The sequence below is a fragment of the Oncorhynchus clarkii genome, chromosome 32 (assembly GCF_045791955.1).
Source record: "Oncorhynchus clarkii lewisi isolate Uvic-CL-2024 chromosome 32, UVic_Ocla_1.0, whole genome shotgun sequence".
Lineage (NCBI taxonomy): Eukaryota > Metazoa > Chordata > Actinopteri > Salmoniformes > Salmonidae > Oncorhynchus > Oncorhynchus clarkii.
The window spans coordinates 19,083,858-19,098,373 of NC_092178.1; the positions used below are offsets into that span (position 1 = coordinate 19,083,858).

The window sequence follows — 14,516 nt, forward strand, 5'->3', positions numbered from 1 at the left end:
CTACAAACATTTTATACCTCAAAATACATCTGCAAGTAATCTCATCTTTGATTTTCCTACACAGTAAAAAAAAAAAAGCCTGGTTTGAAAGGCCTTCGATTTGTTTGAAGCTCAAACTCGGGGGGCTCGGTTGAGATAATCTGATATCATTCAGAGGAAATGGTTCCAGAAATGGTTTCAGATGAACACAAACGCGATCCAAACGGGAAAATTGCAACTCACACTCAAGAAATTGTATGATATTCTGAAATGGGCATGTTTCCCACTACACGTTACAGAGAAATAAGTCATAACATAAAAGGTATAAAGTCATTGTTTTCTTGTTGGCATCTCTTAGCTCTATTCAAATAGAATACCTTCTCCACTGCCATCAGCACAGTTAAAATCATCAGGGCCCGTATTTATAAAGAGGTTCCAAGTAGGAGTAGGACAGCAGTCTCTAGCACGGCATCTCAGTGCTAGAGGTGTCACTACAGACACTGGTTTGATTCCAGGCTGTATCACAACTGGCTTTTATTGGGAGTCTCATTGGGTGGCGCATTTGCCCAGCATCGTCCAGGTTAGGGTTTGGCGGGGTAGGCTGTCATTGTAAATAAGAATTTGTTCTTTACTGGTTTGCCTAGTTAAATAAAGGTAACCCTTTATACCCTAAGACACCTTATGATTACAGGCCCTGAGCTCAATATTTACCTAGGTTTTGCACACATTGAGCTGCTGCTGTCAATATTCCACAGTGAAGTGGTGTGTGTGTCATTGAATGAACACTTAAAGATGAGAGGAGAAGTGATTCCCATTCAGGTGGAGCGATACTAGAGGCTAGTGTCATATTCAGCTTGAACTGTATTACTGGTGTGTGTCACGCTCATGACACTGCACTCATAATGACACCAGAGTACCTTCCTTCTACAATCAATGTCCAGTGTCCTTCCACTGTCATTGACAGGCAATATGGCCCTCGGAGAATATTCATGTTAACAGCTGTAGGCTGTTTGTTTTAACTTCATCTGCTTTGTCTATACTGGGCATATAAATAACTCATAAATAATCAAATCAAATGTATTTATATAGCCCTTCGTACATCAGCTGATATCTCAAAGTGCTGTAAAGAAACCCAGCCTAAAACCCCAAACAGCAAGCAATGCAGGTGTAGAAGCACGGTGGCTAGGACAAACTCCCTAGAAAGGCCAAAACCTAGGAAGAAACCTAGAGAGGAACCAGGCTATGAGGGGTGGCCAGTCCTCTTCTGGCTGTGCCGCGTGGAGATTATAACAGAACATGGCCAAGATGTTCAAATGTTCATAAATGACCAGCATGGTCAAATAATAATAGTCACAGTAGTTGTCGAAGGGTGCAGCAAGTCAGCACCTCAGTAAATGTAGTAAATAATATAGTATTTGTTTCTTTTTGTATTGTTCTTTATAGTTGTGGTGGGAAAAAAAACTTTGATCAGTATGTTCTCCAACACATTGCAACGTGCAAGCCACATAAGAGGTGCCCAGGGTTGCAAAATTCCTGTAACCTTCCTAAAATTCCCTGGTTTTGCAGCAATCCCGAGAGGAGGATATTTCCTGCTTATTCCCTTCTGATTCCAGGAATTTTCCACCCAGGAGTTCTGGGAAACCTGGGAATTTTGGGTGCCTTGCCACAGGCTTTGCAAATCCAGTGTCCTGTCTCTCCGGGACCAGTGGGTGCTATGTTGGTAAGGGTCCATTCTTCACCCCAAAATGACCTACCTAAAGTCGGAGCCCACCCTCTTGCCGTTCTCTGGTTCCCCCGGGTCAGGACAGGAGTTGGACGCCTGCTTGATGCCCCCCTCATTCACTGGACAGGGGAGATAAGAGCAGAGCATTATGATATATACAGGAGAGCAGTCGGAGAGGGCCAGAGAAAGAGGACAAGGCTCTCATGCTGGCCCTGTGCCTCTGTTCTTACACAATAGCCACCACACCAACACTCAGCATGTACAGGGTGTTAGGTGCACAGCAAGATGGGGGAGGAGATGGGACAGCTACCACACCAACACTCAGCATGTACAGGGTGTTAGGTGCACAGCAAGATGGGGGAGGAGATGGGACAGCTACCACACCAACACTCAGCATGTACAGGGTGTTAGGTGCACAGCAAGATGGTGGAGGAGCAACAAGATCTCATAGTTTCCCTTCGAAATTCGACATATTATGGATGAATGTCTATTTTTGATGCATTCATTCTGCATGGAAACAGGGTTAAAACTGAAACAACACAAATGTTAACAGTTTAGGCATTCATTCTGAGAGGTTCAGTTTGGGGAAGGATGAAAAGGAAATAATAAAAAACTACGCACCATTAACATCATTTATCATCAATTATTCTCACGGCTTGCTAGAGCGTTGTGACCTGCGGTGGTGCAGTGGTATAAGCAGTAACCTCTTACCCTGAGCATCATCAGTTTGCGCCTAGTGTTGGGCAATCTATCGACCTTCTCACAACCTGATTGTGATTCATTTGGATCACTTTCCATCTGAGGCAGAGAGTGGCATGTCAGTTTTCATTTTCCCTGTGACTGAGCCTCACTCACACCATGGCCATTAATATTGTCCACAACACCATGGTCTGACTGGAAGGAGGAGGGGAAGGAAGGGGAGGGGATAGGGGGGCAAGTGTCTACACCAAGCTAATTACAGACCAATGCTTTGGACCACATCTGACCATGCATCTCAATGTTTTAGAGGTGGTTATGGTGGTCAAAAGCCAGCTGCAGCAGCCCATTGTTCACTGTCTCAAAGACCTGTCTTTTCAGGAGAAAACAACAGATTTAAATTATTTAAATGCTTGTCAGGGACCAGACTTTAGTCCCGAGGGGTAGGAAGTATTTTGTAATATTTTTGAAATTCAGGTAAATATATAAACCACAGTCAAAGTGAATTAGTATTTTGTGTGGCTAGCTAGGCACCTCTTTCGAAGAGACATGTGTACTTCCAACACAGTGCTAAAACTATGTCCATTTACATCTATTCCTTGCTCCCAAAATAGCTCTGTCGCGTAAAGACAAGCACACTCAGGTCTTGCCACATTTAGACTTCCTAACAGGAACCCAGTCTTCTATGCTGTTCTTCCAGCCGTTCTGTCTTCTCTATCAACTGCACAGATGGTGTCCATTACTATTGATGTGTCATGTGGCACGACATCAACCATCAGCTGAGTGCTGTTTATCAAATCCACCAGTCCTAGCTCCATCTCTTGGTCTTGTTTACCGGCTGCCTAATGGAGGATGCCAGTACACAGGGTCAGATAGCAAATAGCTAGCTTGCATAATGCATAATGCTAAGCTGGCTGGATGGGGAATTAGATGACTGATGATCAGTGGCTGGGTGTACCACACAATGGCTAGCATCGCAAATGGTATTCTATTCCTACTTTTGATCGGAACCCTATGGGTCCTGGTCAAAAAGAGTGCATTACAATATGGTATATTTAGGGACGTACCCAATATCCAGATTCTTATTTCCTATTTAATTTCCGTTGGGTTTAGTTTGAGGAGCTGAAGTTGAAGACAGGAACCAATAGAACAGCATGCAGAGCGGCGGGTGCACACAAGTATTTAATAGAAGGAAGATCCATGAAACTTTAACATTTAGGTACTGCAATGAAATTGGCTGGAGCTCAGTGTCTTACACAATAATACTTTCTCAAAATCTAAGCGTGGGAGGAGTTAAAACATGTGTCTTTGGAAATACAGTAAGGTTTATCTTGAGAAATTGTGAAAAGGGTCTTATACACCATGATATATATATATATATATAGTAGGCCAGATTGATAGTGGGGAAAGATAGAGAGAGATTACGTTAAAGAGCAGTAGGCCAGACTGATAGTGGGGAAAGATAGAGAGAGATTGTGTTAAAGAGCAGTAGGCCAGATTGATACTGGGGAAAGATAGAGAGAGATTATATTAAAGAGCAGAAGGCCAGACTGATACTGGGGAAAGATAGAGAGAGATTGTGTTAAAGAGCAGTAGGCCAGATTGATACTGGGGAAAGATAGAGAGAGATTGTGTTAAAGAGCAGTAGGCCAGATTGATAGTGGGGAAAGATAGAGAGAGATTATGTTAAAGAGCAGTAGGCCAGACTGATAGTGGGGAAAGATAGAGAGAGATTGTGTTAAAGAGCAGTAGGCCAGATTGATACTGGGGAAAGATAGAGAGAGATTATGTTAAAGAGCAGTAGGCCAGACTGATACTGGGGAAAGATAGAGAGAGATTATGTTAAAGAGCAGTAGGCCAGACTGATAGTGGGGAAAGATAGAGAGAGATTATGTTAAAGAGCAGTAGGCCAGACTGATAGTGGGGAAAGATAGAGAGAGATTATGTTAAAGAGCAGTAGGCCAGATTGATACTGGGGAAAGATAGAGAGAGATTATATTAAAGAGCAGAAGGCCAGACTGATACTGGGGAAAGATAGAGCGAGATTGTGTTAAAGAGCAGTAGGCCAGATTGATACTGGGGAAAGATAGAGAGAGATTGTGTTAAAGAGCAGTAGGCCAGATTGATAGTGGGGAAAGATAGAGAGAGATTATGTTAAAGAGCAGTAGGCCAGACTGATAGTGGGGAAAGATAGAGAGAGATTGTGTTAAAGAGCAGTAGGCCAGATTGATACTGGGGAAAGATAGAGAGAGATTATGTTAAAGAGCAGTAGGCCAGACTGATAGTGGGGAAAGATAGAGAGAGATTGTGTTAAAGAGCAGTAGGCCAGACTGATAGTGGGGAAAGATAGAGAGAGATTGTGTTAAAGAGCAGTAGGCCAGACTGATACTGGGGAAAGATAGAGAGAGATTATGTTAAAGAGCAGTAGGCCAGACTGATAGTGGGGAAAGATAGAGAGAGATTGTGTTAAAGAGCAGTAGGCCAGACTGATAGTGGGGAAAGATAGAGAGAGATTATGTTAAAGAGCAGTAGGCCAGACTGATAGTGGGGAAAGATAGAGAGAGATTGTGTTAAAGAGCAGTAGGCCAGACTGATAGTGGGGAAAGATAGAGAGAGATTATGTTAAAGAGCAGTAGGCCAGACTGATAGTGGGGAAAGATAGAGAGAGATTATGTTAAAGAGCAGTAGGCCAGACTGATAGTGGGGAAAGATAGAGAGAGATTATGTTAAAGGGTAGTAGCCATATTCAAACTTATGTACCGACAATGTAGACATGTGTTCCGGAGGCTAACACATTACTGCTAGACCAACCAGGCTACAAAATAAGTTTATATTTTACATAGTATATCTCCTTGTGACCAGCAAAACAATAGACAGCAGATAAGAAAAAATGAATGGTGAAATGTAGGAATATGCAATGAGCCACACAGAACAAGAACGAAAACAATTCAAAGTATTTGATAGAATATGCATCACAGGAAAACAATGTTTCTCCCTGCTGAATGAGCTTTACTGGCTTTACTGGCTTTCTGAAGTAGAATATGCTAAGAAGGGACATTATGCATTTTTTCCTTCGTGTGTAGGCGTATTGGATACTTGTATGTGAGTTCAAAAGGTGTATATGTATGTTTGTGGATAGGGCTGCTAATTAGATCTGTTGTATGTACTGTAGGCCTATATTCTTTGTTGCTTTGTTGAGAGTAGTTTGACCGTTGGATATATCTCTCAGGAGCCACCTGGCGTAGTGTAGGCTACATAGTGTGATGCACAGAGAATGGCAAAGGCCTGAACGACTAATTGACTAAGAAACACTGAATTCTTGAGCATATATGTCTTCATGAACCAGGACATTAAATCATGAGACAAGGGCCTAATGTATATGCATTAGCTATAAATGTTCAGAAGGAACGCATTTACTTCTTAATGATTAGTGTAAATACTGTTTGACCTTTGATGACTATGTAACCTCTGTAAATGACAGCTGCAAACTTTGTACTGGTGTCTTATCTAATATACAATCTATAATCCTTTATAGAGTAGAGTTAGAGCAGACTGGGTCATTCACTGTTTCTTACTTTAACAGTGCTTTAAGAGAGGCCCCAGTGCCTACTTCAGATATGTACCATGGCCATTCGTGTCGCTTCCGACTGCTGAGTAAATGTCAGATATCTAAAATGGATGAACATAAAAACAAATCAGCATGAAGCAAACCTGCTGATGGGATAATGGGGAAAACAAACAGAACCGCTAGAACGACTATCATTATTCGAGAACATTTTAGGAACTATAGACACTAAAATAAAAGCTTTTTTTGAATACAGTACCAGTCAAGTATGGACACACCGACTCATTCCAGTGTGCAAAGCTGTCATCAAGGCAAAGGGTGGCTACTTTGAAGAATCTCAAATATAAAATACATTTGGATTTGTTTAACACTTTCTTGGTTACTACATGATTCCATAAGTGTTATTTCATAGTGTTGATGTCTTCACTATTATTCTACAATGTAGAAAATAGTAAAAGCAAAGAAAAACCCTTGAAAGAGTAGGTGTGTCCACTGTTGACCGGTACTGTAGAAATGTAGATGGATTCCACAAATACACATAAACAGTGAACACACGCACACGCACACCCACCCACCCACCCACCCACCCACACACACACACACACACACACACACAAACAAGCAAAATGCCGCCTTATTTTGGTATTTCCGCAGCTAGTTTACTTTGCCCTAAAATGTTCTCCTTTCAAACCGGCAGCAGCAGCAGCAGCATGTCAGTGCGCTTGACAGCTGAGAGGAGGATATGTTTACACTGCTGCCTCCCTCTAGGTCAGTAAGCTGCTGGAGAAATCCCAAAATACTCCCTGAAAGTAGCAGTCAGTGTCAAACTAACATAGCAGGCGTAAAATAATATGCCTGAGCGGAGTCCCCACATCCGTTTTTCAGCAGAAAAGGAAGCTAAGTTGAATTAGTCGTATCCCTGAAATCCGGATACATCTGGTTGTTGGCAACTCAGCTAAGGGTGGTGTCAGCCAAGAAACAACCCCCAAAAACACTCACTACACATAGAATAAGTCTAAATACATCTGCCTTTAAAAATAATGATGGTGAGAAATGGTTCCCCTTTGGGGATGACTGCAGATTGCTGTGATTGTTGATTGTTGCATTCTGGTGCTTTATTGTCCAAATGAGCAATGCATTATCAATGTTCTGTATGTATATTTTATACCGCCATCAGTCATACATAAAATGAGTACTCTGGGATTTGGAAAAAAACAACGAAGCAGTCAGCCCACCCCCTTTTTTGGAAAATCATTAATTTCAAAGTTCAAAAGATGTAACAATCCCAGATTGCCCTTTAGTTTTGTATTTTATTTTGTAGAGTAAAGGAGAGCAGGATCCTCTATCTGTGGCTGTCAGTGTTTCTTAATGTTATGTCTATCAATGTTATGTTTCTTGTCGTATGAGCGCATCACAACATGGCCTAAAGAAAACAGCAATGATTTAAAAATGCCAGGAGAATAGTTCTAGGGTCTCATGTATGATGGATGAAGCATGGCACAAGGCAAAGAGAGGAAAGACAGATTTTCTGTTCAGTTGATTACAGAGGGTCATTCAAGACTCTTCTACCCTCAGTGCGTCTCAAATTGCACCCTATTCCCCATATGGTGCACTACCTTTGACCAGAGCGGGCCCTAGGTCAATAGCAGTGTCCTATATAGGGAATAGGGTGCCATTTTGGACACAACCACTCTCTGTATAAGCTTCAGTGCTGGGACGCCAGCTCCCTGTTTTCACCATCCGTCACTTTGGAAAGCAGTTCTAAAACGACAGGCTTCGCCACATGAAATTTCGGCACACTCCATCGAGTCCCTCCCTTCACCACCAGGACAATTTGTCAGCTATGTTTAGAGAAGTTGCCTCTTATTCCCGCAGAGATGTCCAGCGAAGTGTGAAACCCAAGGGGGTTTGAACCTCAGTACCATACTTAGACAGGCTGGCAGTGAGTAGTCAGTCAAACACACACACACACACACACACACACACACACACACACAACCAACTCACCTGTTACACCAGTCGCAGTCCTGTCACAGGTTTCAATGTACAGTCACTCATTTATCATTCACACAAAGACAGACCTCAGAAAGCTGTGTACAACATGGACAAACCATGCAGAAAGACTCCCCAGGGTCCAGTTCTCATCACATTGCCTGGTTTATTGATGATTGGATTTGGAGTGAGTAGGAGTCTTTCTCCCGTCAAGTGGAAGGAAGCCATGCGTCTTGTCATGCCCTTGATTAACAATGTAGTTGCTTTTCAAGTTATTCCAGAGTACTTCTAGGAAGCCGTATATACTGTAGTATGCAGTGGAGGGCCTACAACTTTGCCGGGGGGAGGGGGGGGGGGGGGGGGCATTCGGCCAAATGGGCCATTGTAATCTTGCTAACTGGGTATAAGAACACTTATTCAGTTCACACATTAGTATGTTTATGCACTACAGTCTTTATTGTTTCTGTTGACTTTCTCTGTGTATAATATTGATGTAAATGAAAGATAAGTAGCTTTCGAAGAACAGTGTTTTGTTCTTTGGGGCTTTTTCAGTTTCGTCATATTTGTATAAATGCATTAATTCAGCAAAGCATGTCTCTGTGAATACATTTAACTGATTGCTCTAATGTGGATTTAATAACATGCAATATGGCACGGCCCAAACACAGCAAACAAACACGCAGCGATGACATGCACACATGCCGAAGAGGACACCGAGGACTATGGGAATCCTGGTCATTTTCTTCTTCTTCTATTTCACACAAAATTGTCCCTGAATATGAGTGAAAATCCAAATGGGTGTCGAAAAGGCTGCATTGCTCAAAAGCACTGTTTTGACAGGAGCTTTTTCGCAATAGACCTAACATTAAATATGACCGATCATTTTCGTTGCAGACCCTTTATAAAATCATGAAAATGAAAATATGTTGTTGTGCAGGAATACATTGCTTTTACTTTGAGCAAGGCACTTAACCCTAACTGCTCCTATAAGGCGCTCTGCATTACACATAGAGTTAGTTGAACATGTTGTCTTTTGAGACTTTGCACAGTATTAGTGGTGCAAGCTCTTCAAGTAGACAAAAACAAATCTTTCCATTTGTGAAGTGCCTTTGTTCAGTGTAGATGGACAAATCAGTATGCTAAAAATGTGGACAACATTAATTGCATGGACAGTGTCAAGTACACAGACTGAACAAAACGGTTTCAGGTAAACAAAATGCTTCATAAGAATAGAATGAAACATTCATTAATGCACTCATAAAACATCAAATCAAGAGCATTCCATATTTTTGCTAACATCGGAATGCCCTTGAACATACCTAGCTCATCATGACAGATAACCATTCCCCAAGACACATCGGTCAAAAACACGAGTGTCACTGTGTCACACCTACTCCTGCTCCACCGCTCCAGCGTTCGACGTCGCTGGCCTACCAACCACCGGTCCTGGCAACCATCATTACGTACACCTGCTCCCAATCGTTACACACACTTGGACCTCATCATCACCTTGATTACTCTCCCTTTATTTATCCCTCAGTAGCCTCAGCAATCAGGCAGTATTGGTTTTGTTCACGTTCAGTACGCTTCTCCTGTTTTGTTCATCTGCCTTATTCTTATCATTAAACTTACCTTCTGCACCTGCTTCCTGACTCCCAGCATAATGCGTTGTACACCGACTAGATTTTTGTTGTTATCTAGGTCTTTAATTAAAAACCCTGTGGCCGTCAATAATTTGTACTTTGTTCATCAGGATTCCATCAATTTAAGATGCTTCCCAAGTCAGAGGTTTTTCTTTTTTTCCCTCCCAGAGTTGGCCCGCGGATTCGATAATAAGGGAAATTGCATCGACTACCCACTTTGAGGAGTGGAATGCATCCCTAATATCAGATAATTCAAATCAATATTGCATATGCTACACCTTGGAACAGGCTTTAAGCGATATCGACTCACACACGTGCACTGTAGCACAGGACGGCCAGAACTCAAGAGTGCATTATTCACCAGAACACTATTAACATTAATTAATTTATCATTTATCTTCCTATCCACACAAACACATATAGCTAACTTGACACAAGCGTTTCTGTTTATTAACTCTGTCGTCTTTGACACATGTATGACTTGGTAGTACCACAGCTGAGCTTTGGGTTCATTGTGAGGTCATGGCACGTTAATATAGTGATATACCATGCTACAGTTGGATTATACTGTAACACAGATGGTCACGACAAAACTACTCAATTATTTGAAACCTAGGATACTGCTGAGGGTACTTATCGTTTAATACAGAGAACGTCCTTGTAATACAGCCAATGCCCTCGTAATACAATTGATACACCAACAATATGTGTGATTCACACAGAGTTATAAATAATCTGAGCTTGCTTGATTAATTTTGCACATCTTTCTTAATTAATTCAGCCTAAGGGTCTGCAAATGAAAATTAGGAACAGTGGCTTCACCTGGCTAGTTAGCCATTGTGACCTAATCAGCAAACAGAATGTGTGTTATTGTTTTTGGAATATCTTCTTGACGGCATGAAGCAAATCATTTGGGTTTTGGATGGTGGTGTAACTCCAGGATTGCACATCAACTCAGTGGCCTTGTGGTTAATGTACATCCTGAGATTAGGAGGTTGTGGGTTTGATCCCTATTTGAGTCATACCAAAAATGGGGCCAGATGCTTCTTTTCTTGAGTCATATAAAAAATGAAGCCAGATGCCTCTCTTCTTGGCACACAGCATTAAGGAGATGGATTTGGGATAAGGCCCTGCGATAGACTAGTATCCTGTCCAGGGGGTGTACTCTCTCCTGCCGGATTAGCTGTTCTGGCTCGGGCAAGGCAACCTTCATCCTTCAGGATTGCACAGTGCACATATGCCTTATCATTATTGATGCTGCACAAGACCAATGGTTATTGATTCAAGGCATGATGGGTGGGCTGGGGGACTGATCGTGCATTCAACAGGTTATGATGTCCAAACAAAGCAATGACCAAATTATTGAAAACATGAAACACATCGACAAACAAACATGCACAAGCACACACGGGAAAACAGAAATCACAGATTTACCATAACAGAGTAACAAAGGGTAGACTCACAGATAGAAAACTTGTTGCTGTTGTCTTTTCCTGGGAATAATTTTACTCCTCTAGATTTAAAGTCTACAGACCTTTTCACTAGTTAAAGGGAAAACAAAAACATGAAATCAGGTAAAACAGGTTCCAAATAAACTGATCAGCATTGAAAACCAAGAAACCCATCCTCCAAGCTTATGAAGAAGAGCACAAATCATAGCAGCAGGTAACGACAAAGAATAATGTACAGAAATAAAATAGGCAAGCTAAAATGAAAAGATAAAAAGAAGAGGAGGAGAAAGATATTCATATATAAGTAGCCTACAGGGCTTCTGTTCATTTTTCAACCTTGAAATGATTGGGGGGGGGGGGGGGGGGGGGGTAGGATGGCAGACCAGACCAGGGTAGAGTAGAGCAGCCAATATGGATCAGCCTTTAGCCACAATCCTCAGAGGAGTCTTCAGGGCAGAGGAGGCTGTCAAGGTTTTGTTTTGCAACCGAATGGCCGATTTGTTATGCCGCAGAATGGCACGTTGGGACATAACAGTGCAGACGTCCGCTCACATACACACACGTACATACACACACACTCGCTCGCACATACACATACACACACGTACATACACACACACTCGCTCGCACATACACACACACACGTACATACACACACACTCGCTCGCACATACACATACACACACGTACATACACACACACTCGCTCGCACACACACATACACACACGTACATACACACACACTCGCTCGCACATACACATACACACACACTCATGCGCACATACACATACACACACTCGCGCGCACATACACATACACACACGTACATACACACACACTCACGCGCACATACACATACACACACGTACATACACACACACTCGCGCGCACATACACATACACACACGTACATACACACACACTCGCGCGCACATACACATACACACACGTACATACACACATACTCGCACGTACATACACACACACTGCCCCTGAGCAAAATAGGGATTTTCAGGTGTTGTGCTGGAGGCTTTCATCACTATTTCAGCTCATTTGAACAGAAGCCCTGTGAGGAATGACAAGTGTAATAATAATAATAATAATAATAATAACAACAGGATCACATTCAACATGTGTAAAAACATCATGATAAATGTTTTCTTTTCTGTTTTCCAAAACAGTATGCGTTCAAAAAACCCAAACGTCTATCATTACGTAATTAACGCTTTTGTTAAAAAATACCCATGGATTCACTGTCAGATATAACATGGGATGATGAAGGATTATATTAGGATATGGAAAATAGGTGGGATAAGAAGCATGTAGCATTGTGTGAGGCTGTGGAGGTGCTTCTCTCTCTCTCTCTCTCTCTCTCTCTCTCTCTCTCTCTTTCTCTCTCTCTCTCTCATGGTTCCGTAGTTCAGGGCAACCCTCACAGCCTCACACATTTAACACAGAAAGGTACACTAGCACATTGACATTGGCTTCACTGATTCAGCTTGTCTGTAAAAAAATATGAGAATCTTTTTTTTTTTAAATATAGAGCTAAGTCATTCTTAACATCTTGATCCAAAGATGAAGTCTGGGGTGAAACTCATTATGATATGTCGATACATGTTTCACTGAATGACAGAATGAGAGGTGCAACGGTTTTTGACAACAGTTGTCCTTCAGAATATTGACATAGAGATGGCTGAGATCAAAAAGATGTGCCCACCCTTACACGCAGGCTTGAATTTTTCTTCATGAATCTTGTTCTGGAGGCAGCTCTGTGTAGTCACTAGCTGGAACAGCCACAAAGTCATAAAAGTAATTCAACTTAACCCTAACCTTAACCACACTGCTAACCCTAATGCCTAACACTAACATTAAATTAAGACCAAAAAGCTCATTTTTACAATATACCCATTTGACTTTGCAGCTGGTCCACCATGTGGAATCGCTCAGTTCTGCCTCAAGGACAAGACTCATCCCAATACACGTTAACCTGTCCCTTATACGGGGAAAGACTGCATTAAAAACATCATCTTAGAGTTTCAGACATCAAAGGTTGTGTAATTCCAATTATGAACAGACCAACTTGTAAGGAAAAAGTGTTCAACGTCTAGATTTGATTTGCATTTCAACGTGAATTAAACTGTGACCATGTCATTGGATGTAGGTAAAAAGTTGGGTGAAAAAAATAAGAAATTCCCTTACGTTTTAAAAAATATTCCAATCAGTTTTCCACACAGATTTATGCTTTTCAACCAGTTTTTGACCAATGGGCGGCTACTGTACAGTATGCTTCAAAGCTTCTGCAGACCTGTGGTTTCCTATTACTACTTGCTTAGATGTTATATTTTCACTTGAAATTCTTCAAAAAGTCCAAAGTTCCCAATAGTACCTCATGTCAGCAACAGTGTGTACAGCTGAGGATAACAGAAAATCATTCAAGCTGTTATTATATTCAGTTAGAGTGGACAGTACCTCTTCCGTACAGGCAGTGCCCAACATGAATAATGGCACAGATGACGAACTCTTTTAATAATGGCATGTAATCGACTTACTTAATTATAGTTCATCTGTGAGGGATCTGCCTCTTAATTTACGGGTGACACTTCGATGGTCACCGATGAGCACCACTTGAGCAGCATCATTTGCCATGCCTTAATGTCCTTTCTTGGGATCTGGTTAATTTGCTTTGCGATAAATCACCCCATGAGTTTCTTTGTGCTGATACAGTATGTAAACTATTTAAGGCTGTGTTTACACAGGCAGCCCAAATTCTGATCATTTTTTCCACTAATTGGTCTTTTGACCAATCACATCAGATCTTTTCACATCAGATATTATTCAGAACTGATCTGATTAGGTAAAAGACCAATTCAAACGCAGCCTTAAAGACCCAAGGCATTCCTCATGCACTATGTAGGATTGACAAATGGCACCTTCAGTCTGAGCTCTTATTAAACCAAACCTGAATGGTTTATTATTCCCATTTTATAGCCCTCTGGTCAGCATTCTTTCATTACTAAATAAAGCCAAAATTATACATTGATTCCCATGCTGTGCCAAAAGAAGCTAAAATTAGTCAATTTAAAATGGATTTGCGTTTCTTGCCCTATGCCGACTCGCACAGGTTGCCTATTGGTTGATATCTGCTGTTCAGTCGTGACATTTCGTCATTCGTAGAATGACTAAGAAAGGATATGTACGAAGAGGAAGGCAACCATCTCTTATCAAAACATGTCTTTCTAATTTAGTAAATCAAAATGCAGTTTGACTACAAGACAATGGTTACCTACCAAATCACAGAGCAGTGGTTCCCAACCTTTTTAGTTTACCGTAACACCAACTGAATTTTCTCTGCCAGGAGTACCCCTGACGTACCCCCTCATGTGCATTCTAGCAGTAAGCCTATGAGTCTTCTCAAGTACTCCCTGTGGATAGGCCAAGTACCCCTAAGGGTCCTAGGACCCCTGGT

The 14,516-nt window shown here is 41.7% G+C and overlaps 1 protein-coding gene across 3 annotated transcripts in view; it reads right to left on the minus strand.

Moving 5' to 3' along the window:
• The window catches only part of LOC139392197 (CUB and sushi domain-containing protein 3-like), a 634,291-nt gene that overhangs the window by 306,208 nt on the left and 313,567 nt on the right, over nucleotides 1–14,516 (minus strand). For all 3 annotated transcript variants that reach the window (XM_071139991.1, XM_071139990.1, XM_071139989.1), the window contains exons 7-8: nucleotides 11,062–11,139; nucleotides 1,734–1,821 (exon numbers count right to left, since the gene is read on the minus strand). In XM_071139991.1, the coding sequence (XP_070996092.1) occupies nucleotides 1,734–1,821; nucleotides 11,062–11,139 (166 nt within the window). The remainder of the gene's footprint in view (nucleotides 1–1,733; nucleotides 1,822–11,061; nucleotides 11,140–14,516) is intronic.